Raw genomic sequence first — 23549 nt, forward strand, 5'->3', positions numbered from 1 at the left:
TATTTATGTATGTATTTATGTATTTTTGGGGGGTCCAGGTGTCACTGGAAAGAACAGGCATGGGGGTGGGGGCTATAGAGTTAGGAGCGTGGGTCTCCTCTCGGCCACTTGTTTATAGGAGACCTCGCCAGGTCATGGAGCCCCCAGGCCCGAGTGCTGCAGGCGGGATCCTGGAGACGGTTAGAAACAGGGTGAGCGAGGGGGACGCCAGCCCAGCCCGGCTGCCCGGCGCGCTGGCTCCGGGAGGCCTGGGAGTCTCCGCGCAGCCCCGCAGGCCCGGATCGGAGGCGGCGCTGCTCGGAGTCCCTTCCGCCCAAGTCCTGCCCTTGGCCTCATCGCCCTCCCGAGCCGGGAGGCGGAGCCGCCCGAAGAGTTAAATGGGAACGGAGGCCCGCCCTCCAGTCTCGGCGCCGCCGCCATGTACCAGCCCCGCGCTGTCGTCCGCCTGCGCACCGTGCTGGGACACCTTGGTGGCCTCCCGGCCGAGGCCGTTGTATCCTTTGGGCTGCGCGGAGATCGGGCCGGACCCGCTGCCGCCACCGCCTCCGCGGTGCCAATGGAGGTGGCCCCGGCCAGCCGCCGGCTCTGCCCCTTCATCCTCTCGCCTGTCCCCGCAGTGGTGACAGCTTTTAAGGGAGCCCAAAGGAGAGAGGAGGAGGCTGCATTCCCAGGCGCCAAAGGCCCGTAAGTCCCCAGTGGACCCTTGCCGAGTCAGCAGGGGTGTGGCCGCCCTGACCTCGGTGGCCTATTTGGCGTCTCTCTGCCCTTCTGGGCTCACTTGGGGTCTGTGTTGCTCTCTTCACTTGTGAACAGTGAGGATGGGTGGTCCTCAGGAAGGACCTTGCTATTTCAGCTGCCTTGTCATTTTCTGCCCTTGGCCATGCGTGACCTCCGCAGCTGCCCAGGCACCTAATGTCCAGGCACAGTCGCACTGTCAACATGCACAGAGTTGCCTGGAAGAGACCGAGACAGGCCCGCGACAGGGGCGGGCTTTCCAGGGGGAGGCTAGGAAGGCCAGCCCTTGGTGACAGAACTGGACACACGCTACCAGGGCTGGCCTTCCTCCTGGCCTACAGCATTGTCACCAGATCGTCTACAGTCATCATGTAACAAGTGGTAGCACGCTACTGAGAAGTGAATTTCCCAGAGGAACTCTTTTTTTTTTTTTTTTTGTGGCTTTTTTTTGGCCGGGGCTGGGTTTGAACCCACCACCTCTGGCATATGGGACCAGCACCCTACCCACTGAGCCACTTTAACCTACAGAAACAATGAGATCCGCACAACGAAAGAAACCACTCGGGGCTATGTCAACGAAGGAGGACTTGCTAGAAAAGACACCTTACCCAAAGAATTTCTAGTTCTTTAAGATATTCAAAATTATTCTTAACTGGGTGGATCAAGCTTTTCTTGGAGCCATTGTTTATTTTACAGACTTTTTTTTTTTTTTGAGACAGTCTCACTTTTTCCCCCTGGGTAGAGTGCCTTGGCGTCACAATTTTATAGACTGTTTAAAATGCCAGCCAGTTTCTAATACTTCTCCCACTAAATTAAACACCTGTTGTGACTAGCAGGGGTTTCTCCTTTTAGAAACACTAGCAGGTGTTTCTCATTTCAAATCGAACGTTTGAATGTTTACTTGTTCAGCACTTAGTGGAAGGGACAGTCCCTTCCAAGCTTGTGGAAAACAAGTATGAAGCTATGGAATGGAGTATGGGTCAGGTCCCCTGGGTGACCTTGGCCAGTTATTGAGCCCTCCAAGTCTCAGTTTCTCACTCCGCTCGGTGAGGGTGGTAAGGACAGCTCTGAATCTTCCCACCACCTCCTAGGCCATTGTGAAAATGAAATGAACAGAAGTAACAGGGCCTTAGCCTGTAACTCTGTTGTCTATTTAGGAAAACTCCTTTCTTAGGAGAACCAATCCAGGGCAGGCTGTTGTTTCTATTAAAGTTTGGCTCCTATATTTTAAATTATTTGCCTTAATTCACATCCTAGGTAGCTCACTCCACTTCAGGGACTATTTCTTCTGCCAGTTTCCAACCTCAGAACTTCCAGTAAGTAGATTGAATTTTAACTTTGAAGTATAATACGTCCAGTAGATAAAAAGGTTTTGGAATGGTAGCTAGAATAGAATATGTAATTCTGTGTTCCAAGATTTATTCTAATTACTACAATTGTGAAAAATGTTGAAGACCCTGACTTTAATTTTACATATATGTGAAATTTCAGAAGGAAGGAAAAATACCAGAAAATACATAATCTGACTTTTAAATTCAAGCATGATATATTACTTTTAAATTAGCTTGTTGTTTGTTTATATTGCCCCACTGGCTACCATCTTTGACTTTTCTTGAATCACCGTTATAGGGGAAGACCTTAATCTTCATAAGTCTTCTCATACAGCCATGATTTCAATCTTAAGGAAAGAATTGGGTGATCTGAGTTTGTGGGTATGCTATATACTTATTTGGATTTTGTTACTTTGCTTACTTTTGAGAATGCATCAACTGGACAATTAAAAATATAAAACTTACTAAATTTGTTTCCCATCTGAAAAACCATACATATTTATTATAGAAAAATCTTAAACATCAGAGAAGTAGAAGAAAAAAGATTTTTTTTTTAAAGACAGGCTTCCTGACTAGAGTGCCGTGGCATTATAACTCACAGCAACCTCAAGTTCTTGAGCTCCCGATCCTCTTGTTTCAGTTTTTCTATTTTTAGTAGAGATGGGATCTCGATATTGCTCAGGCTGGTCTTGAACTCCTGAGCTTAATCAATCCACCCACCTTGGCCGCCCAGAGTGCTAAGATTACAGGCATGAGCCACCTCGCTTGGCCAAGACCAATTTTTTTTAATTATTCCTAATTCCATTACTGAAAGACAATCACTTTTTTATATTTGCAGAGGGTGCCAAAGAAATGTGTACACAATATTAAGGAAAAAACTGTATTAAATTTGTAATACTCAAGTCTTGTTTGACTTCTGCAATTACATGAGGTGCTCAAGGTAACTTGTAGTCATCTTTTGTTACTGGTATATGTTGAGTATTATAATTTTAATATAGTTTTTTTCCTTTATTAAAATGTATATATATCTTTTTTGCACCCTGTGTGTGTATGTGTTTTTTGTTTTTTGGTGTATTTCTTTGCAGATTTTTCCCCAAAATAGTATCTTGGTTTTACATCATTATAATCTTTTTTTTTTTTTTTTTTTTTTTTTCAGTTTTTGGCCAAGTCTGGGTTTGAACCTGCCACCTCAGGCATATGGGGAGGGCGCCCTAGTCATTTGAGCCACAGGTGCCGCCCATTATAATCATATTTTATTACAATAAGCATTGTCAACCCTATTATATGCCTTTCATTTTTTTTTTTTTTGTAGAGACAGAGTCTCACATTATGGCCCTCGGTAGAGTGCCGTGGCGTCACACGGCTCACAGCAACCTCCAACTCCTGGGCTTAAGCGATTCTCTTGCCTCAGCCTCCCGAGCAGCTGGGACTACAGGCGCCCGCCACAACGCCCGGCTATTTTTTTGTTGCAGTTTGGCCGGGGCTGGGTTTGAACCCTCCGCCCTCGGCATATGGGGCTGGCGCCCCACTCACTGAGCCACAGGCGCTGCCCTATATGCCTTTCATTTTTAGCACCTGAAATCATTTTCTATCCAGTGGATGTAACTTCATTAATTTTCTTCCACTAATGTACATGTTTTGGGTGACCATAGGTAGTGTTTTGAACTTAAACCTTCCTTTAATTTTTCAGATTGTTTCCTTAAAGTCTTAGAAATAGAAATACTGAGTAGGAATATTTCTCAGGTCCTTGATACATACTGTTAGATTGTAATTGAAAAATTGAGCTTATTTGGATATTTTTTTCTCCTTTAGATATACTCTGGATAATAATGTTCTAAGCCTGGAACAGAGACAATTTTATGAAGAAAATGGCTTCCTTGTCATTAAAAATCTGGTATCTGATGTTGATATTCAGCGCTTTAGGTATGCTACTATTTGGTTATTTTCCAAAACTGTGTATTATATGCATGTTATGGAAACACAGACTAGATCAGCTCCTGCCTAGTCAGATAATTCTGATAATTCTGGAGCCAGTTTGGCTTGAATGTCAGCTCTCCCACTTACTGTTGTATGTCCCGGAGCAATTCCCCTAACCTTCCCTGCTGGCTCTGTTTCCTCATCTATAAAAAGATAATCTTAGTAGTTGTGTCCTACTGCTGTTGTTAGAACGAAATCAGGTGAAATGTTATACATGGAGACCATTTGAACAGGGCCTGGTACATGGTGTCATAGAAGTATTTACTATTATTATAATGTTACCAAATCATAAAAAGATTTCCCTACTGGTGATGCTAAGCTAAGGAATATTTCAATTCTAGTAAGGAATTCTAGCTTGACAGAAGCCGGGAATTCTGAGTTGGACTTTTTTTTTCTTTTCTTTCTTTCTTTCTTTTTTTTTTTGAAACAGAGTCTCCCTCTGTCTCCCTGAGTAGAGTGCCACAGCATCATAGCTTACAGCAACCTCAAAGTCTTGGGATTGAGCAATCCTCTTGCCTTAGCCTCCCAGGTAGCTGGGACTACAGGCATAAGCTATTATGCCTGGCTACTTTTTCTATTTTTAGTAGAGATGGGGTCTTGCTCTTGCTCAGGCTGGTGTTGAACTCCAGAGCTCAAGCAATCCACCTATCTTGGCCTCCCAAAGTGCTAGGATTACAGACCTCAGCCACCTCACCCAGCATTCCCCCCACCCCTTTTTTTGGTTTGTTTTTGAGGCAAAGTCTTGCTCTGTCACCTACGTTGGAGTGCAGTGTGCTATAATAGCTCACTACATCCTCGACCACAAGTGATCTTCCTGCCACTCAAGTAGCTGGGACTACAGATGAACACCACTACACCTGACTTATTTTTTTCTAATTTTTTGTAGAGACGGGCTTTTGCTATGTTGCCCAGGCTGGAGTTGGCTGTTTTTTCCTCCCTTTCATCAGAATTAATTATACCAAGGTCTGGAGGCCAACCCAGTGCAGGGAAATCACCCCTGAACTCTGTGGCTCTCTCTACAGGGTAGGGCCAGGCAGGTGCTAGGAGTCAGCAGTAATGACACAATTTGCAAATTTAATTTTCTTTTTTCTTTCTTTATTTCCTGTCATTTTGTTTGTTTATTTTATTTTTAGAGACAGTCTCTTTTTGTCACCCTAGGTAGAGTGTCATGGCGTCAAGCTCACAGCAACCTTAAACTCTTGGGCTTGAGCGATTCTCTTGCCTCAGCCTCCCAAGTAGCTGGGACTACAGGCGCCCACCACAATGCCCGGCTATTGTTTTGTTATTGTTGTCATTGTTGTTTAGCAGGCCCTGGCTGGGTTCGAACCCACCAGCCCCTGTGCATGTGGCCAGCGCCCTAAGCCCTGAGCTGTGGGCTCCGAGCCTACTTCTATGGGGTCTCACTCTTGCTCAGGCTGGTGTGGAACTCCTGAGCTCAAGCAATCCACCCACCTTGTCTAAGATTACATATGTGAGCCACCTCACTTGGCCTTCTTTATTTTTTGTTTTTGAGACAGGATCTCAATCTGTTGCCCAGGCAGGAGAACAGTGGTGTAATCATAGCTCACAGCAAGCCCTACGCTCCCTGGGCTCAAGCAATCCTTCTGCCTTAGTCCCCCATGTAGCTGGGACAATAGGTGCACACCCTGTGTGTTCCGCCCATTTATTTTTTATTTATAGATATTCATGGGATACGAGTGCAATTTTGCTACACTGGTATCTTGCGTTGTAGTGAATTGAGGGCCTTCAGTGCATCCACCTGCAAATTTAATTTTCTAGGGATGAGTTTGAAAAAATCTGCAGAGAAAAGGTGAAACCATTAGGATTACATGTGATGAGAGATGTGAGCATTGCAAAATCAAAATATCATTCAAGCGAGAAAATGGTCTCGAAGATCCAGGATTTCCAAGAAGATGAGGAGCTCTTCAGATACTGCACCCTCCCCCAGGTTAGAGACCATCCTGAGCTTTGTTCTATATCCTACATGCAAAGTGGTTCTTAACTGGAGGTGATTTAGCTTCTGGAGATATTTTTTTTGTTGTCATAGCAGAGAGGAAAGTATGCAACTGGTTTCTAGCAGGTAGAGGCTGGGGATTGCTGCTACTGGGCCCTGAGATCCTAGACTGCACCAAGCAACCGCCTCTGTCCCCCAAAAGGTCAACTGCACCCAGATGGAGAAACCTTGCCACAGAGCCTGCTGAGTCTCATTTGTTGAAAGAGATCTCTCCTAACACTCAAATGAGCACATCAGCAGAGGTGAAATTGCTGAGGCTATTATTTATAAATCCATTTCTTTTTTCTTTTTATTTTACATATCTCATCAGTAGAGGTGTGGGTTCTTGTCTGGATAGCTGTATTTTGTACCCCTTGCTGGATGCTTCTGATTCCCATAAACTTTGTTCTGGTTTTTGCTTTGCTGTTTCATAGATTCTGAAATATGTGGAGTGCTTTACTGGACCCAATATCATGGCCATGCACACGATGCTGATAAACAAACCTCCGGATTCTGGTAAAGGGCTCTTATTTCTTAGGGAGAAGCAAGCAAACAATTGTTTCATGAGAATATATAAGGTTGATGCTCTAACGACAGTCATATGTATAACCACCAAACTCTAAATAAGTGAGTGTCTTATAAGTCTTAAGTCTTACTCTTGAAATAGCTCACTTTGCAACCACATAGAAGGGTGATAATGATTTCAGATGTTAAACTGTAGGGTTACTGCTGACCTACTGTAATGTAGGGTTACATTTCAGATGGCCGACTCCCCCCAGAAATGCAGTTTAACAAACATAGCTGTTCATTTGTCATAAGGCTTCTGCTATTCAATGTCTTTAAGCTTTATCGATAATTCTTAGCTGTGTTAGTGTGGATTTTGCTTTTTTTTGAGACAGAGTCTTACTCTGTTGCCCAGCCTAGAGTGCCATGGTGTCATAGCTCACAGCAAGCTCAAACTCCTGGGTTCAAGCAGTTCTCCTGGCTCAGCTGCCCAAGTAGCTTGGATTATAGGTACCTGCCATGATGCCTGGCTTCTTTTTCTATTTTTAGTAGAGGCAACATCTTGCTCTTGCTCAGGCTCATCTCAAATTCCTGAGCTCAAGCAATCTACCTGACTCAGCCTCACAGAAAGCTGGGATTACAGGCATGAGCCACCACACCTGACCTGGAGTTTGCATTCTTGATCTGGAGACATTATTATTACTAACAAGATTAAAATTATTATGAATCACACATAATAGTTGTTCTTAAAATGCCTTATACCTAGAATCTAAGGTCTCCCACTCTGAAAGACTAATTCAGAAATAGAACCCAGGTCTTTGCATCCCAAAGATTCTCGTGCAGGGGGCTCGGACAGCATTGGGGACCCCTTCTTTACCTCCAGTGAAGCACATGAGAGGGTCTTTCATCCTTTCCTACCTTTTCTTCCTTCCAATGGCAGGAAGGGTTTGTGTGATAGGACCACAGCTTAGCACCATGTCCTTTCCTCCCTGGATGTCCTGCACGGCCAGGGGGAGGTGTCAGTGTGGTTCGGTGACATTGCCTGGTCACTGCTCACAGGATGCCCGAAGTTCTATAGGGAAAACCTCTTTGAGCACTTTTCTTTTTCACATCAACCAGTTGGAAGGGGAACTTAAGCTGACTCTGTACCATTCTTTTCGATTTAATTAATTCAGCTGCTTTTACAATATTTGCTGTGTGCTAGACTCTGTGACAAACCCTGAGTCCCAGAGGAACAAAGCCCAGTAGAGATGATGTGCTGAGGTAGCGCAAAGAAGTGTTTGGCTGTCGGCGATCCCGTAGTGCAGGGTTTGGGGCCACCATGCCTACCTGATTTTTTTTTTGAGACAGAGCCTTACTATGTTGCCCTGGGTAGAGTGCCGTGGCATCACAGCTCACAGCAACCTCCAACTCTTGGGCTTATGCGATTTTCTTGCCTCAGCCTCCCAAGGAGGCGCCAGCCACAACGCCCAGCTATTTTTTGTTGTAGTTGTCATTTTTGTTGTTTAGCTGGCCCGAGCAGGGTTCGAACCTGCCACCCTCGGTGTATGTGGCTGGCGCTGTAACCACTGTGCTATGAGCGCTGAACCCAGACCTGATATTCCAGTCTGGCACTTATCTCTCCAGGCTGATTTTCTCTGGTGTTGCTTCTTTTGGTGGATTTTTTTTTACAGGGATACAACATTCTAGTTTTTCAGGCAAAGCATCTTTTAACAGCAGGTTCCATTTCAGGCAAGAAGACGTCCCGACATCCCATGCACCAGGACTTGCACTATTTCCCCTTCCGGCCCAGCAATCGCATTGTGTGCTCCTGGACGGCCATGGAGCACATTGACCGCAACAACGGCTGTCTGTCCGTGATCCCCAGCAGCCACAAAGGCTCCCTGAAGTCTCACGATTACCCACAGTGGGAGGTAGGTCTGCCTAGCAGCGGAGTCTTGATCACAACCCCTTTCACTGTTATTTTGCATCAGTCTACACAAGGGACTTACAAATGAGATCCCATTGCATTTCCTGGCAAAATATTGTCCTGAGATTTACAGTCAGGATCAGGGAAAGTTCAAGGATGTCAGAGAAAACTTTTTCATCATAGTTGTTCTTTACACGTGCGTTGGAAAGCCAACCAAGGTGGGGAACTTGGGCAGGTGCTGAGTATAGGATCTGAGGTTGTAAAGCCTAATTGCAAAGGAAAGACAGAATCATTCCATCCCCAGACGCAGGTGTGTGATAAGTGGCATGCGAGTCTTGCTCCCTCATGGAGGCTCTCAGAGTACAGATGAACGGGAACGGGAAGGATCCAGGGAGCTCACAGTTGAGCTGGGGGTGCATTTGGTGGGGTAGCAGAGTAGATGAGCCTGGAAAGGTACATTAGGACCAGATTACAAAGGATGTTGTTTGTTATACTGATGAGTCTACAGCAGTGGTTCTCAACCTTCCTAATGCCTTGGGCCCTTCAATACAGTTCCTGTGGGTCACGACCCACAGATTGAGAACTGCTGGTCTACAGTTTTTCTGGGGGAAAAACTGGTGTACTTTTTTTTATGATGCTAGAAGAGCTTTTAATTAAAAAAAAAAAGTTTTATTGAGTTAAAATGAGAAAAATTAGCTGGGTCTGGTGGTACACATCTGTCGTTCTAGTTTCTCAGGAAGCTGAGGCAGGAGGATCACTGGAGCCCAAGAATTTGAGGTTGCTGTGAACTGTGATGACGCTGACATAGTCTAGCCCAGGCAAAAGAGCCAGACCCTTTCTCAAAATAACAACACGAAAACCTGAAATTGTGAAGTTCAGCAGTTAAGATTTGGGTAAGGTTTGGTGCAAGCAGCAGCACTGGGCTCTGGCTGATGGTTTTGGGGGCTGTGAGGGCATTGAGAACAGAAGGCAGCCTGATTAGCTTAACTCGGGCCACATATCCACCTTGGCCAAGCCACAAGGGAGCCAGGTCAGAGTCTCAGCACTGTCCAGGAGGGAAATGGTCATTCCCCAAAATGAATCTGGGACACTCAAGAAGAAGAAGCTTATAAACTTCAATTACTTCTAACTTCTGTTTCTTCCATAAAAATGTAACCCATTGCCTAAAGCAGAAATCAGCTTGGGAAATAGTCATTATAAACAAGCACAATGTTGTAGTTTATTATTTTTCATTTTTCTGGATGTGTTATGAGTGCTTTATTTATTTGTTTTAAATTTAAATTTAAATTTTTTTTAAGACAGAGTCTCACTCTGTTGCCCAGGCTAGAGTGCTCTGGAGTCAGCCTAGCTCACAGCAACCTCAAACTCCTGGGTTCCAGCAGTTCTCCCAGAACGATAGGTACCTGCCATGACACCCAGCTATTTTTTTCTATTTTTAGTAGAGATGGGATCTGGCTGTCACTCAAGCTGGTCTTGAATTCCTGAGCTCAAGGGTTCCTCCCACCTTGGCCTCCCAGAGTGCTGGGGTTACAAGTGTGAGATATTGCACCTGCCCCTCAGCCAACTTTTTAGTTATGGTGCATCTTCCAACATAGACTCAGCTCTGCTTCTCCTCCTAGGGGGGAGTTAACATCATGTTCCACGGGATCCAGGACTTTGTGGACAGTGGTGCCCGTGTGCACCTTGTGATGGAGAAGGGAGACACCGTTTTCTTTCATCCTTTGCTGATTCACGGATCTGGTCAGAATAAAACTCAAGGATTCCGGAAGGTGGGTATTCACATTCCTGCACTCTCTGAAGACGAATGGGTGAGAAACAATTGTAAGATATATTAAAATGTAAAAGATTTGTGACTTGTCACAAAATCGAACTTTCTCCACCTTGTGCTTGTTTTTCCCTGACTCCTAAGAAGCCAGGCAGCCTCAGGGTCCTACCCTTGTCAGTAAAGCATCGTGAACATTTGTGGAATCACATCTGAGCCACAGTCTGTGCCTTCTGAGGCAAAAACAAAGGCTGAAATACTAAAGTACCACAACTGGGAATTTCTATTGCTCATAGCAACCACAGCAAGAGTAGAGTTTATAATATCTTCACTGTTAGGAAAAATAGTATTGGCCTAATACAAAGGTTCTAAATTAGCTCCCCAGAAATCAGATTTTGGGGGCTGGACACAGTGGCGCACGCTTGTAATTCCAGTACTCTGGGAAGCAAAGATCGGTGGATTAGTTGAGCTGAGGAGTTGAAAACCAGCCTGATTCAGAGTGGGACCCCCATCTCTAAAAATAGATGGGCGTTGTAGAGGGCTCCTGGAGTCCCAGCTATTCAGGAGACTGTAGTAGAAGGGTTGCTCAAGCCCAGGAGTTTGAGTTTGCTGTGAGCTGGGCTGAGGCCATGGTGACAGAGTGAGACTCTGTCTCAAAAACAGGAAAAAAAAGAGTGTGGCTCCAAGGAGTAGGGTGCCGGCCCCATATGTCAGAAGTGGTGGGTTCAAACCCAACCCTGGCCAAAAACTGAAAAAAGAAAAAAGAAAACAGATTTTGCAGATAGCCATGTTTTATTTCCTGCCACTTAACCTCGGAATATTCTAAATTTAATGACATCAGTGCTTACATTTAAAAATCAGCAAAATTCTATGTAAATGCCCCTATTTCTTATTTCTCTTAAATTCAGCAGATCTGGCAGAACCTTGGGCTCACACTTCCTGCCGGTAACGTGGTTCCATTCTAAATACTGGGGCTCCTTTGGGAGCTTAGTAAGGTCAATCTATTTATTGCCATTGAAATAACAGACCATCCCGAATTCACCTGGGTAAATAATTTTCGGGACTAGGAAGTTGATGAACCATGATGGAATACGGTCTTTTTTAAGACTTTGGGATGTCCACTCATTAGGAAAATCAAATGCTAAAAACATTAAAGACACTTACATACACCTTTTGGAAATAAATATCACAGACAGTTAAAAATCTTTTGTAACTTCTTTTATTTTTTGAGACAGGGTCTCAAGCTGTTGCCCTGGGTAGAGTGCTGTGGCATCACAGCTCATAGCAACCTCAAACCCTTGAGCTTAAGCAATTCTCTTGCCTCCACCTCCCAAGTAACTGGGATTACAGGTGCCTATTTTTTTTTGTTGTAGTTGTCATTGTTGTTTTAGCTGGCCTGGGCCAAGTTCAAACCTACCATCCCCGGTGTAGGTGGCTGGTATTCTACCACTGAACTATGGGTGCTACCATTTTTTTGTAACTTCTCAATTAGCCATGAGCTGGGAACAAAAAAAAGAAAAAGAAAAAGAGAGAGAGAACAAAGTACAAAGAGACTGATCTGGGATATTTTGTATCAGACTTTGTATTTATAAACAGTGAGGGAAAGGAGGATCCTTTCTTGGTTGCTGGTGTTAATGGGATGCTTTTCCCCAATGTCTGTTTCTGGCCTTTCACAGGCAATTTCCTGCCATTTTGCCAGCTCGGATTGCTACTACATTGATGTGAAGGGCACCAGTCAAGAAAATATCGAGAAGGAAGTCATTGATATAGGAAAGCGATTGTACACGGCTGAAAGTAGCTTCACCTTGAAGGTATGTTTGTGTCAAAAAGCAAGGTAGAAAATCTGGGTCTTTCCTTCAGATGCTTCATAATTCTTACACCCAGTTTAATGGGAAAGCAAACAGTACCTGGGTTTAGAGGTCATTCTGCAAACATTGCTGGGCCCCCACTGAGAACAACAATGGCATTTCCATTGGCACTCCCTTGTGGGAGACCTTCGAACTTGGGCTGTCCTATACAGGCAGTCCTGGACCCTGCAGGACAGTTAAGGGGAAAAAAATGTAGATTCAGAGAAGACAAAATGAAGGACAAAACACTGCCTTCTGAAAGCACAGAACGAATCTTAAAGGTTTAGGATTTCGATCGTGGACTGCCTTTATGCATTAGGAAATCCAGTCAGACACCCAGAGACTTAATTCTCAAGCACCATTTTGTTCTGGTAAATTTGCATCTGGAGTTTTATAAGAGGCCTTGTTTTTACCTAGTAGAGGTTAACAATCACTAATGCATATTGATAAGGAGCAGGAGACAATATTTTATATGCTTTTCTAATTGATACATGTTAGTTGTAAATTACAGTGGAACCTGTGTAAGTTGACCACCCAAGGGACTGTCACAAAGTGGTCAACACACTGAGAGGGTCAACATAAGAAATTAGATCTACTGGACTGATACATACATGTGATGCATTTGTGGTCTGTGAAAATTAGGTCAACTGAAGGAGGGGGTCAAGTACGGAGGCTCTGCTGTATTTGTTTTAAACTAACAGTGGAAATTCAATGGTGCTTATCAGCCATTGAAAAATTATCAGTCAAAAAAAAAAAGGGTGGTGCCTGTGGCTCAAAGGAGTAGGGCACTGACCCCATATGCCAGAGGTGGAGGGTTCAAACTCAGGCCTGGCCAAAAACTGCAAAAAAAAAAGAAAGAAAAATTATCAGTCAAGGCAGTAAAGTAAATTTATTTACTTTATAGAATTTGCATATCTTGGCCTCTGAACCAAGAAGCAGATCATGTTTTTTATTTGTATTAGATAATCATAAATACACGCCTACCCGGCTTGGCACCTGTGGCTCAAGCGGCTAAGGCGCCAGCCACATACACCTGAGCTGGCAGGTTTGAATCCAGCCCGGGCCCGCCAAACAACAACGACGGCTGCAACCAAAAAATAGCTGGGTGTTGTGGCGGGTGCCTGTGGTCCCAGCTACTTGGGAGGCGGAGACAGGAGAATCGCTTGAGCGACATCGTACTGATGTCACAGTACTCTACCCAGGGTGACAACTTGAGGCTCTGTCTCAAAAAATTTAAAAAAAAAAAAAGCCTGCCCCTGGAACGACTGAGGGCGGTGCTCACGATGCGCCGGCCACTAGGCTGCAGGTCATTGCACCGCCAGGGCTGTGTTGCTCACGCCCCTGAGAACCACCTTCCTAAACACCTTCCCAGCTCAAGAACTTTGCTTCTCCCTTACAACGTAGAAATGTGGTTGATTTCGCATTTCAGATCCGGGACTTCTCCTCCTTCTCCACTTGTCTAGTATTTAAAATGCCTTACATATCCAACATATTTTGCCATTTGGGACTTTGGTCCAACACCCTTAATATATATTTTTAATTGGTTTTGCTTTTTCTGAGACAGGGTCTTGCTCTGTCCTCCAGCGTAGAGTGCAGTGGCATCATCCTAGCAACCTCAAACTCTTGGGCTCAGGTGATCCTCCTGCCACAGCCTTCAGAGTACCTGGGACTACAGGTGCCCACCAGGACATCGCATTTTTTTTTTTGTTGTTGTTTGTTTGTTTTTTAGGAGACAGAGTCTCACCATTTTGCCATCGGTAGAGTGCCGTGGTGTCACAGTGCACCCCAGCCTCCAACTCCTGGGCTTAAGCGATTCTCTTGCCTCAGCCTCCCGAGTAGCTGGGACTATAGGCACCTGCCACAATGCCCATCTATTTTTTGGTTGCACTTGTCATTGTTGTTTAGCAGGCCCTGGCTGGGCTTGAACCCACCAGCTTTGGTGTATGTGACTGGTGCCCTACTCACTCAGCCACAGGTGCCAAGCCTGTTTTGTTTTTCTTAGTAGAGATAGGGTTTCTTGCTCAGGCTGGTTTTGACTCCTGAGCTAAAGCAATCCACCCACCTCAGCCTCCAAGAGTGCTAGGAGTACAGGCGTGAGCCACTGCACCTGGCTAATTTTTCTATTTTTTGTAGAGACGGGATCTTACTTTTGCTCAGGCTGGTCTGAACTCCAGGCCTCAATCAATCCTCCCACCTCAGCCTCCCAAAGTGCTGGGATTACAGGTGTGAGCCACCAAGCCTGGCCTAATAGCCTGAATTTTATGGCAGAAAAATAAAATGTGTTTATTGTGTTTGAGGTTTGTCAAGGCTACACTAAATGAATACCTCCTCTATTTATTTCAGGTACTGTGGAGGTTATCGTTTGCTAGGTTTACTTAGAATAACAATACCAACTTCTGCTATATAATTCTTTGTAGGATACAAAGTCACTTTCATAGCCCTCTCCCTACTGTCTTCACGAAAACTCAGTAGAGCTCTGTGCTCTTAGTGAGAAAGTAAATGAATCCCAGAAGTTGCCTAAGTTACACAATGACAGATTCAGGTCTAATTTGAAAATTATTCTCTCTACCATTCCTTATTGTTTGCTCAAAAAGAAACAAAAACGGTCAGGCACAGTGGCTCCTGGCTATCATCCTAGCACTCTGGGAGGCGAAGTGGGTGGATCACCTGAGCTCAGGGATTTGAGGCCAGCCTGAGCAAGAGGGACATCCTGTCCCTACTAAAAAAACTACCCAGGCATTATGGCAGGTACCTGTAGTCCCAGCTAGGCCAAAGGCTGAGGCAAGAGGATTTCCTAAGTCTAAGAGACCGAGGTTGCTGTGAGCTATGATGAGAACACAGCACTCTACCCAGGGTGACAGAGGGAGACTCTCAAAAAAAAAAAAAAAAAAATTAAGAGAATATTTAGATTGGTTTATTAAAAGCAAAGGAAAGGGCTCAGCACCTGAGCTCAGCAGCTAGGGTGTCAGCCACATACATCAGAGCTGGTGGGTTCAAATCCAGCCCAGGCCTGCCAAACAATAATGACAACTACAACCAAAAAATAGCTGGGCATTGCGGTGGGTGCCTGTAGTCCCAGCTACTTGGGAGACTGAGGCAAGAGAATCGTGTAAGCCCAAGAGTTTGAGGTTGCTGTAAGCTGTGACACTATGGCACTCTACCAAGGGTGATGTAATGAGACTCTGTCTCAAAAAAAAAAAAAAGACCAAAGGAGAAAAACAAGTAACCTGTGACACCATTTTCACAATTGTGATGTAATCTCTTTAGTTTAGTTATCACTATTTTACATGTTGGTTAAGTAGATTAATTGGAGACTCGGGGTATGTTTTATTTACTAATCAATATATGTAACTATTATGGGGATTTTTCCTATGTAACCTTTTGGAGAGGCTAACAATCTACTTTTGCCTGTTGATGAAACTGAAGGCAAATTGACATGTTCCATGAATTCATTCTCTTTGGCATTATTTCCAGGATGTTTGGAGGTTTCGGGCTCGACTTGTGCAAGGAGAAAGAACCAACCTTTGAAATGGTCCTTTGCTATGATTCTTTTAAAGAAAACCAAAATGAAACAAGCTGTCAAAGGAAAATGTCTCCTTGGTGGGACGAAGTCATCTTTTCTATCCGCTTGTTAACAAAATCTCAAAAAACACCTGTCAGGTACTTCGTTGCATGGAGTAGTTAATTTTGCAGCACAATGGTCTTGCTTTAATGGAAGTAAAACAGTAAAAAGGAAATATTACTATTTTAAAGGAAACTGATTTAGGGTTGCAAATAGTAAAGATGATTGGCATGTGATTTAAGGATGTTGGATCAGTTTCTGTCAGTTAGCTCTTTACCGGAGCAAGAATGAATGCTTGGAAATGCGGGATTTGAGTTTTGTACCCTCTGTTGGTAAACCCACAACGTTTTCAAATCTAGAATAATGTATCATGGATTCACATTTAATGGAGGGCATAAGAAGGACAGCATGGCCTCCAAATAAGGGCGGCTATTCATGCTCTTCAAAGGGTTCTTCAACCTACCCCCTCTGCCCATGAACAAGCCAGCTGGGTCTTACCCATCCTTTCCTCCACTCCTCATGAACAAAGACCAGGGTAACTTCACCTAAAAATGTTAAGAATTCATGACGTTTTTAGATTCTTATCCCCAGATCTGGAGTGAGCATGGCCCTGCAGAGATTTATTTCAAAATAGTACCATCCTTCCAGACCACCTGAGGGCAGCAAGAAGACTCATTTTTAAAATTCGGGTTAGGAGTTTTAGTAAGAGAGAAATAACAAAGGAGTTTGTATTCTGCTAAGCACTGGTATTTCCCAAAGCGAGTATTCCTGTGTTTGCTGTTTTTTTTTAGACAGAGTTTTACTCTGTCACTGGGTTAGGGTGCCAGAGGGTCCCAGCTTACAGCAACCTCAGTCTTTTGGGCTCAAACAATCTTCTTGCCTCAGCCTCCCAAGTAGCTGGGACTACAGGCATGTACCACTATGCCCGGCTAGTTTTTCTATTTTTAGTAGAGATGGGGTCTCACTCTTGCTCAGGCTGGTATCGAACTCCTGAAATCAAGGGATTCACCCACCTGGGCCTCCCAGAGTGCTAGGATTATAGGTGTAAGCCACTGTGCCCAGCTCATAGACTAGTCTAAAAGGAGTCTATGAGGTGTTTACACAAAACAAAATGAATAGGTGGCGCCTGTGGCTCAAAGGAGTAGGGCGCTGACCCCATATGCCGGAGGTGGTAGGTTCAAACTCAGCCCCGGCCAAAAACTGCAAAAAAAAAAAAAAAAAAAAACCCAGGGCGGCGCCTGTGGCTCAACGGGTAGGGTGCCGGTCCCATATGCCGGAGGTGGCGGGTTCAAGCCCAGCCCCGGCCAAAAAAAAAAAAAAACCCAAATAGCAGGGATCCCCTTCCGTGAATTTTAGGACTAACACTTTAGGGAAGTAAAACAAGCCCTTGCTCCTTGTGTGTGCCTAGAGCTACCCCGCCCCCTCCATCCTTGCTTTTATTCCCTGTCCTTTCATTAAAACTGTGGCTGAGCAGACACAACATAAAATTTGCCATCCTCATCATTCTTCCGTGGCATTAAGCACCTTGTGTATCCATCACCCACCACCGCCCTCCAGAACTCTTTCATCTTACAGAACGGAAGCTTTGTACCCATTAAACAACAACTCCGCAAGTCTCCCTCCCCCCAGCCCCCCCAGCAAGGCACCATCCTCCCACCCCCTTCCATACTGTGCTCCTTGGAAGGAATCTTAAGAAGTGAGGATGTATGTTCCCCTTCCTTGAGGGTGAAGTATCTACATGAAATATTTAGAATTCTTCTGCAAGGGCGATTTATCTCTTCTCCCTCACTTATTTATTTGATCCTGTCTTTTCGTCAGTAAGGACTCATGGGAATAGATTTTATGTTTGGGGTTGTATAATGTAGTTCTACTTTATTCTGTTTGGAGTTCAGGTTGTTCTGGATTTGGCCACTGGAAGCTCTTTCAAATGGCGCCCAGGGCCCTCTGATAAACCCCCCACAGTGGAGGCTTTGCTTCCTTTTTATCTGTCGACACCACCTGCTTTCTGGCACTGTAAGGTGCTCCAGTGTCACCTTGTATTTCTGTCTTACAGTCAGCCATCTTCCCAAGAAGCCCCGATTCCATTTATTGGATAATGGTTTTAGAAACTGAGATCTGGGAATGGGGTGCACCCAAAATGTGTTACCAAGCTCCTCTGCTGATTCCGCACCCCCATCCCAGAGTTTCTAGAAGGTCTCAACCATTTAGAGACTTTCGCGCTCTGGTCTAGAGGTTTATGTTTGCATTCAGAAACTCTGGAGTCCTCCGGGGTCCTCTGAACAGTTCAGACTTTGTATCCATTCTCCTTGAGGACTGGCGTTCCAGGAACCATGGCATTGGGGGTGCGGGTAATGGGAGTAGAAGAAAATAGACTTTTTTCATTTATTTGATTTTGATTTGAATGGAGTGAAGGTATTATCCTTTCAGAAGTCACAATAAACCTTTTTTTTCTTTCTTTTTTGAGACAGAGTCTCACTGTCACCCTGGGTAAAGTGTCATGGCCTCAGTCTAGCTGACAGCAACCTGAAACTCCTGGGCTCAAGAGATCCTCCTGCCTCAGCCTCCTGAGTAGCTGGGACTATAGATTCCCACCACAAGGCCCAACTAATTCTTCTGTTTTTAGTAGAGACAGGGTCTTGCTCTTGCTCAGGCTGGTCTCGAAACCTTAGCTCAGGGGATCTGCCTGCCTTGGCTGCCCAGAGTGCTAGGATTGCAGGCTTGAGCCACCATGCCTGGCCTACCATAAAACTTTTAATGAAAATAATAAACAGGACTAGATTGAGAGTGATTTAGGAACCAGACGCTCAGGGGCATGAGCAAAACTCCCAGCCTGGTTGGGTATTTCGGCACTAGGTCAGAAGTCAGCTACCTCTTTTCTGTCAAGAGCCAGAGAGTAAATATTTACAGATTTTTTTCTTTCTTTTTTTTTTTTTAATTTTGCAGGGTTTTTTTGGCTGGGGCCGGGTTTGAACCTGCCACTCCAGTATATGGGGCCAGCGCCCTTACTCCTTTGAGCCACAAGCGCCACCCCATTTGTTTGTCTTTGATTTTTGAAACACAGTGTTCCTCTCTTGCCCTGGGTAGAGTGCTGTGGCATCATCACAGCTCACAGCAACCTCAAACTCCAGGCTCAAGCGAGCCTCCTGCCTCAGCCTCTCAAATAGCTAAGACTATAAGCACCTGCCAGGACTTCTGGCTACTTTTTCTACTTTTAGTAGAGACAAGGTCTCACTAATGCTCAATCTGGTCTCAAACTCCTGAGCTCAGGCAGTCCACCTGCCTCGGGCCCCAGAGTGCTAGGATTCTAGGTGTGAGGCATTGTGCCTGGCCAATATTTACAGTTTTGCAGGCTGGACCATCCCTGCTCCTCACTGTGCCATCACAGCAGGAATACGGCCAAAGGCAACACACAAGCAAATGAGCGTGGCTAGAATCCAGTAAAACTGTATTTACAAAAACAGGCAGCTGCCAGATGTGGCCTGGATTTGCTCGCCCCACTCTCGATGAATGAGCACATTCAGTAAAGCAAACAAGTGCCTTGTGCCTTGGGCCAGAAGCCCCTCGCACCATTGGAGCAATGCTTCAGGGGCCCCACACCTTGGCTGCTTCTTAGCCATGGATGGAAGGTTCTGCTCCCTCTCCCTGGTGCAGAGACAAGCTTGCCTACCTGTGTGATATTTTGTTTTCTTGATATGGCCAATTTTTAATCTAGACTAAGTTTGGTACAACATGTTAAGACTCATTCCCTGAGATCGCTCTGGTGTAACTTGCAGCACAGAAAAAATCTGCTCTCAGGTGTAATGTGAGATGTTGGCATGTTCACTGATTCCAATTAAACGTAGGCGTCAGTGGCAGTCAGAAATCTGGATTACAGCAACACACACTGACTCTGACCTAGAGAAACACCGAACAAACCATGTCAGAGGGCTCTCTGGGACTCGGGGACAGGTGTGCAGAGGAGCAGGGCACAGCACAGAGGGAGCATTGGGCCGATGGATTTGGAGATGGGTGTGACCTCCACCCCAATCCCGTCCCTGGGGCACCTGCTATGAGTCCAAGCTCTGGGGACAGGCTCTGCCAGACAGTGTAAGCCACGTACTGACCACTGGTGGCCACTGAGGCGGACAGAGATAATATGGTGAGACTATGCCACCATCTCCACCAAGACCACAGTTGTGGAGCAGAGAGGGCCCCAGAGCAAAATCGTGTTGCAGAGAGGAAAAGGGCAGCATAAATACCAGTCGCTATGGAGCACTCACACATGCCTGGTTGGGCTGCAGGTGCCCATTCTGAGCTTGAGGACGCGGAGACAGCACTGTGGTAGAGGCACGTGCTAGGTGAGGGAGTCTTCCCTGAGCCAACACCCACCTTCTCAGTTCTCTCTCAGGGACCCTGTCTCCTACATGGCACAGACTCATCCCTGGCATTGAGTCAACCTTTGGAACCCACTCAAGTGGGGACTCATCACGGATATCAACTTAGTGGATGATAACCCCAATTTTTAATGTATTTAATTTCATTTTATTTATTTTATTACTTTTGACACAGAGTTTCACTTTGTTGCCCTCATCAGAGTGCTGTGGTGTCATAGCGCACAGCAACCTCAAACTCTTGGGCTCAAGCGATCCATTCACCTCAGCCTCGCAAGTCTCTGGGACTACAGCTGCCCGTTACAATGCCCAGCTATTTTTTAGAGATGGGGTCTCATTCTTGCTCAGGCTGGTCTTGAACTCCTGAGCTCAAGCAATTCTCCCACCTTGGCCTCCCAGAGTACTAGGATTACAGGTATGAGCCACCACACCCGGCATAACCTCTATTTTTAAATAAAAGATTAAAATGGAATGAAAAATAAAAAAGATCAGAAGGCTCCACACATGGAAAGGGAAAGTGGTGTTCAGTTTTAAATATTTTGGGTCATGATGCAAAATGAAATTTATTAATGTTGGGTGTGGTCAAAAAGCATGAAGTTCATGCCTCACACCATGGTAGTTTGCTTGGGCTGCAACCATCAGGGTAAGGGGGCTGAGCCGCTCGTGATGTCTAAGGAAGGGTCAGGTCTCCCAGCTGTTGGCATGAACACAGCACAGACTCAGCATGCCCCTGCCAGCTCTGGACTCTGCTCTGCTGTGTGGCAGCCTGGTCCTCTCACCCACAGCCCAGCTTCTCCTGACCCCCAGCTGGTGTTGAAATAGGCTTCCATCAGCAATGCTGGAATCTATGTTTCTGCTTTCCAAGGGAGGAAGCAGACTATGGAACTTTCGTAGTTTACATTCCAGATTACTAGGGAACAAGCTTGGTGGCTCAGGTGCTCTTCCCTGATCTAATTTTTTTTTAGTATTATCAGCTTCTTCCTTAAATAATGGTCGAAGTAGCTAGTAGTCCCAAATACTCGAGTGTGTGTCCCTGAGAGAAGGGGTGTGTGTGTGTGTGTTGGCAGGCAGGGCTGGGGGACAAAGGTGTGTGTGTATTAGGTGAGGGTGGTACAGGGCAGAGAACTGATCAAAGTACTAGTGGCCAGTACAGTCTGGATTTTGGGCAACACATATTTTTAAAAATATACCATCAGGGCCGGGTGCAGTGGTTCACGCCTATAATCTCAGCACTCTGGGAAGCCAAGTGGATTGCTTGAACTCAGGAGGTCAAGACCAGCCTGAGCTAGAGCAAGACTCCATCTCTACCAAAGTTAGAAAAACTAGCTAGGCATGTGTGGGCGCCTGTAGTCCAGCTACTAGGGAGGCTGAGGTAAGAGGATCACTTGAACCCAAGAGTTTGAGGTTGCTGTGAGCTGTGACACCACAGCACTCAACCCAGAGAACAGAGTGAGACTCAGTCTCAAAAAAAAAAAATAATTCTATCTATTCCAGCATTGTCATTTCCTGGTGGCTACATAAAAGAATTGAAAGCAGGGTCTGACAGAGATATTTGCACATCCATGGTCATGGTAACATTACTCATAATAGCCAAAGGGCAGAAGCAATGGATGGGTGGGTAAAAAATGTGATCTATACATGCTACGGAATATTACTGAGCCTCGGAAGGGAAGGACATTCGGACACGGGCTACAATGTGATTGGGCCCCACAGACATTATGCTAAGTGAAGTAAGCCGGTCAAAAGGACAATTACTATACTGATTCCACTTATACCAGGTCTCTAGAGCAAACTCATAAAGATATAAGGCAGAATGCTGGGTACCTGAGGTTGGGGGGACAGGAAATGGGGAGTGCTTGTTGATGGGCACAATTCAGTTTTACAAGATGAAAGTGTTCTGGAGAGGGGTGGTGGTGAGGGCTACACAACACGGTGAAAGTGCTTAATGTCATGGGACTGTACACTTAAAAATGGTCAATATGGTGGCAGTGAAAGTGCTTAATGTCACGGGAGTTTACACTTAAAAATGGTTAATATGATGGCAGCTCCCATAGTTCAGAGGGTAGGGTGCTGGCCACATACACTGAGGCTGGTGGTTTGAACCTGCCCAGGCCAGCTAAAACAACAAAAACAACTGCAACAAGAAAAAAAATAGTCGGGCGTTGCGATGGACGTCTGTAGTCCCAGCTGCTTGGGAGGCTGAGGCAAGAGAATCACTTAAGCTCAAGAGTTGGAGATTGATGTGAGCTGTGACACCATGACATTCTACTGAGGGCCACAAAATGAGACTGGCTCAAAAAAAAAAAAATGGTTAAGATGATATATTTTTGTCATGTGTAATTTTACCACAATTAAGGAAAAAGGACATAGGAAAAAAGAAGAGAAAAGGAGGTATATGCCAAGTACATACGAGGAGCAAAGGTCTCTTCTGGTTTTCCTAGGCTGTCAGTGTGCAAAAGTCATAGAAGGGGATCTTTGCTCTTTCTTTTGTGCCTTATGTGAGTGACAGTCCTGTTAGATTGGTCTCTGGTGAAATGAACAGGACTCCAGGACAAACCCCCTCCCACGCCCTGAGAAGCCGGACTGCTCCTCAGTCTGCTGAGATCCGGTGGAATTTCTTTCCTGGCGCTTCATTTCTTGGTTCTTCGTGAATACAGTTCAGCAATGGTCCCGGAGTTTGGGCTTGGGCCTGGGTGTGTGGTTGCAGGGGCTGTGGCTAGCCTCGGAGGAAACACAGCTTTCTCTCCACCAGGTGCCTTCCAAACTCGCCTTCTGGTCTGAAATCTGCATGTCCTGGTCTGTACTTATTTCCCAGACCTATAACAGAAAAACAAAAACAGATCCCCAAACAAAAAACAGTCCCCAGTCCTCCTTGGGGACTCCCGTGCATGGCCCCTCAGCCAGGCTTCAGGTTAAATCCCAGCTCCATGACTGACCTTCTTGGCAAGTCACCAAACACCTCTAGACCTCATTTGTTCATTTGCAAAATGGGGCTTCATGAGGTGACTTTGCAGAGTAAGTAAGAATAGTGGGGATTTTTCTTTTCTATTCTTATAATCTGTTGAAATGACCACTCAAACATCACTTGGTAAAGATCTTAAAAATGAGTCCGTGTCACCACTGAATAAAATAAACCCACCACTGAATGGGTCATGACTGTCTCTGGGATGTTGCTGGAACCTGGGAGGCAAGAGGAGTGCTCTGGACAGCCTGCAATCTTGGGTTGGTCCCTTGTTGCTCTGATGGCATCCAAAGCGACACCCAGAAAAACATCCCCACCTCCTCCATCATCAGGCGCTCCGGAGGCCCTGGGCTTCTCCCCACATAGCACAACATTACAAGAGTGAATGTATCAAACACATTTTTTTTAATACCTGGGTTACACATGTAACAGGTGCTGATCTCCTTAATTTTTAGGGCAATCTGCTTCATTAGATTCTGGTGACAAAAAAGGGATGGGGAAAACGTGGGCAGGGCCAGTGGGAGTGAAATAATTAAAGGGTTGGAAGCTGGGACTTCCTAATTGGCAAAGAGCAGCTATGGGGAAAGCTCGACGGCA

General features: G+C 45.4%; 1 protein-coding gene across 2 annotated transcripts; it reads left to right on the forward strand.

Moving 5' to 3' along the window:
* The first annotated feature begins 357 nt into the window (after nucleotides 1-357).
* On the forward strand, nucleotides 358-15856 carry PHYH (phytanoyl-CoA 2-hydroxylase). Of its 2 annotated transcripts, XM_053572799.1 has the most exons (9): nucleotides 358-493; nucleotides 1993-2051; nucleotides 3879-3989; nucleotides 5823-5991; nucleotides 6471-6552; nucleotides 8272-8453; nucleotides 10069-10218; nucleotides 11888-12022; nucleotides 15533-15856. In XM_053572799.1, the coding sequence occupies exons 1-9, from the start codon at nucleotides 419-421 to the stop codon at nucleotides 15584-15586; spliced, it is 1017 nt and encodes a 338-aa protein (XP_053428774.1). In that variant the 5' UTR covers nucleotides 358-418; the 3' UTR covers nucleotides 15587-15856. The 2 variants fall into 2 exon arrangements, with proteins under 2 accessions (XP_053428774.1, XP_053428773.1); XM_053572798.1 differs by lacking the exon at nucleotides 1993-2051 and having other exon boundaries at nucleotides 394-684.
* The last annotated feature ends 7693 nt before the right edge of the window (nucleotides 15857-23549 follow it).

This window comes from Nycticebus coucang, chromosome 20, assembly GCF_027406575.1.
Source record: "Nycticebus coucang isolate mNycCou1 chromosome 20, mNycCou1.pri, whole genome shotgun sequence".
Taxonomy (NCBI): Eukaryota; Metazoa; Chordata; class Mammalia; order Primates; family Lorisidae; genus Nycticebus; species Nycticebus coucang.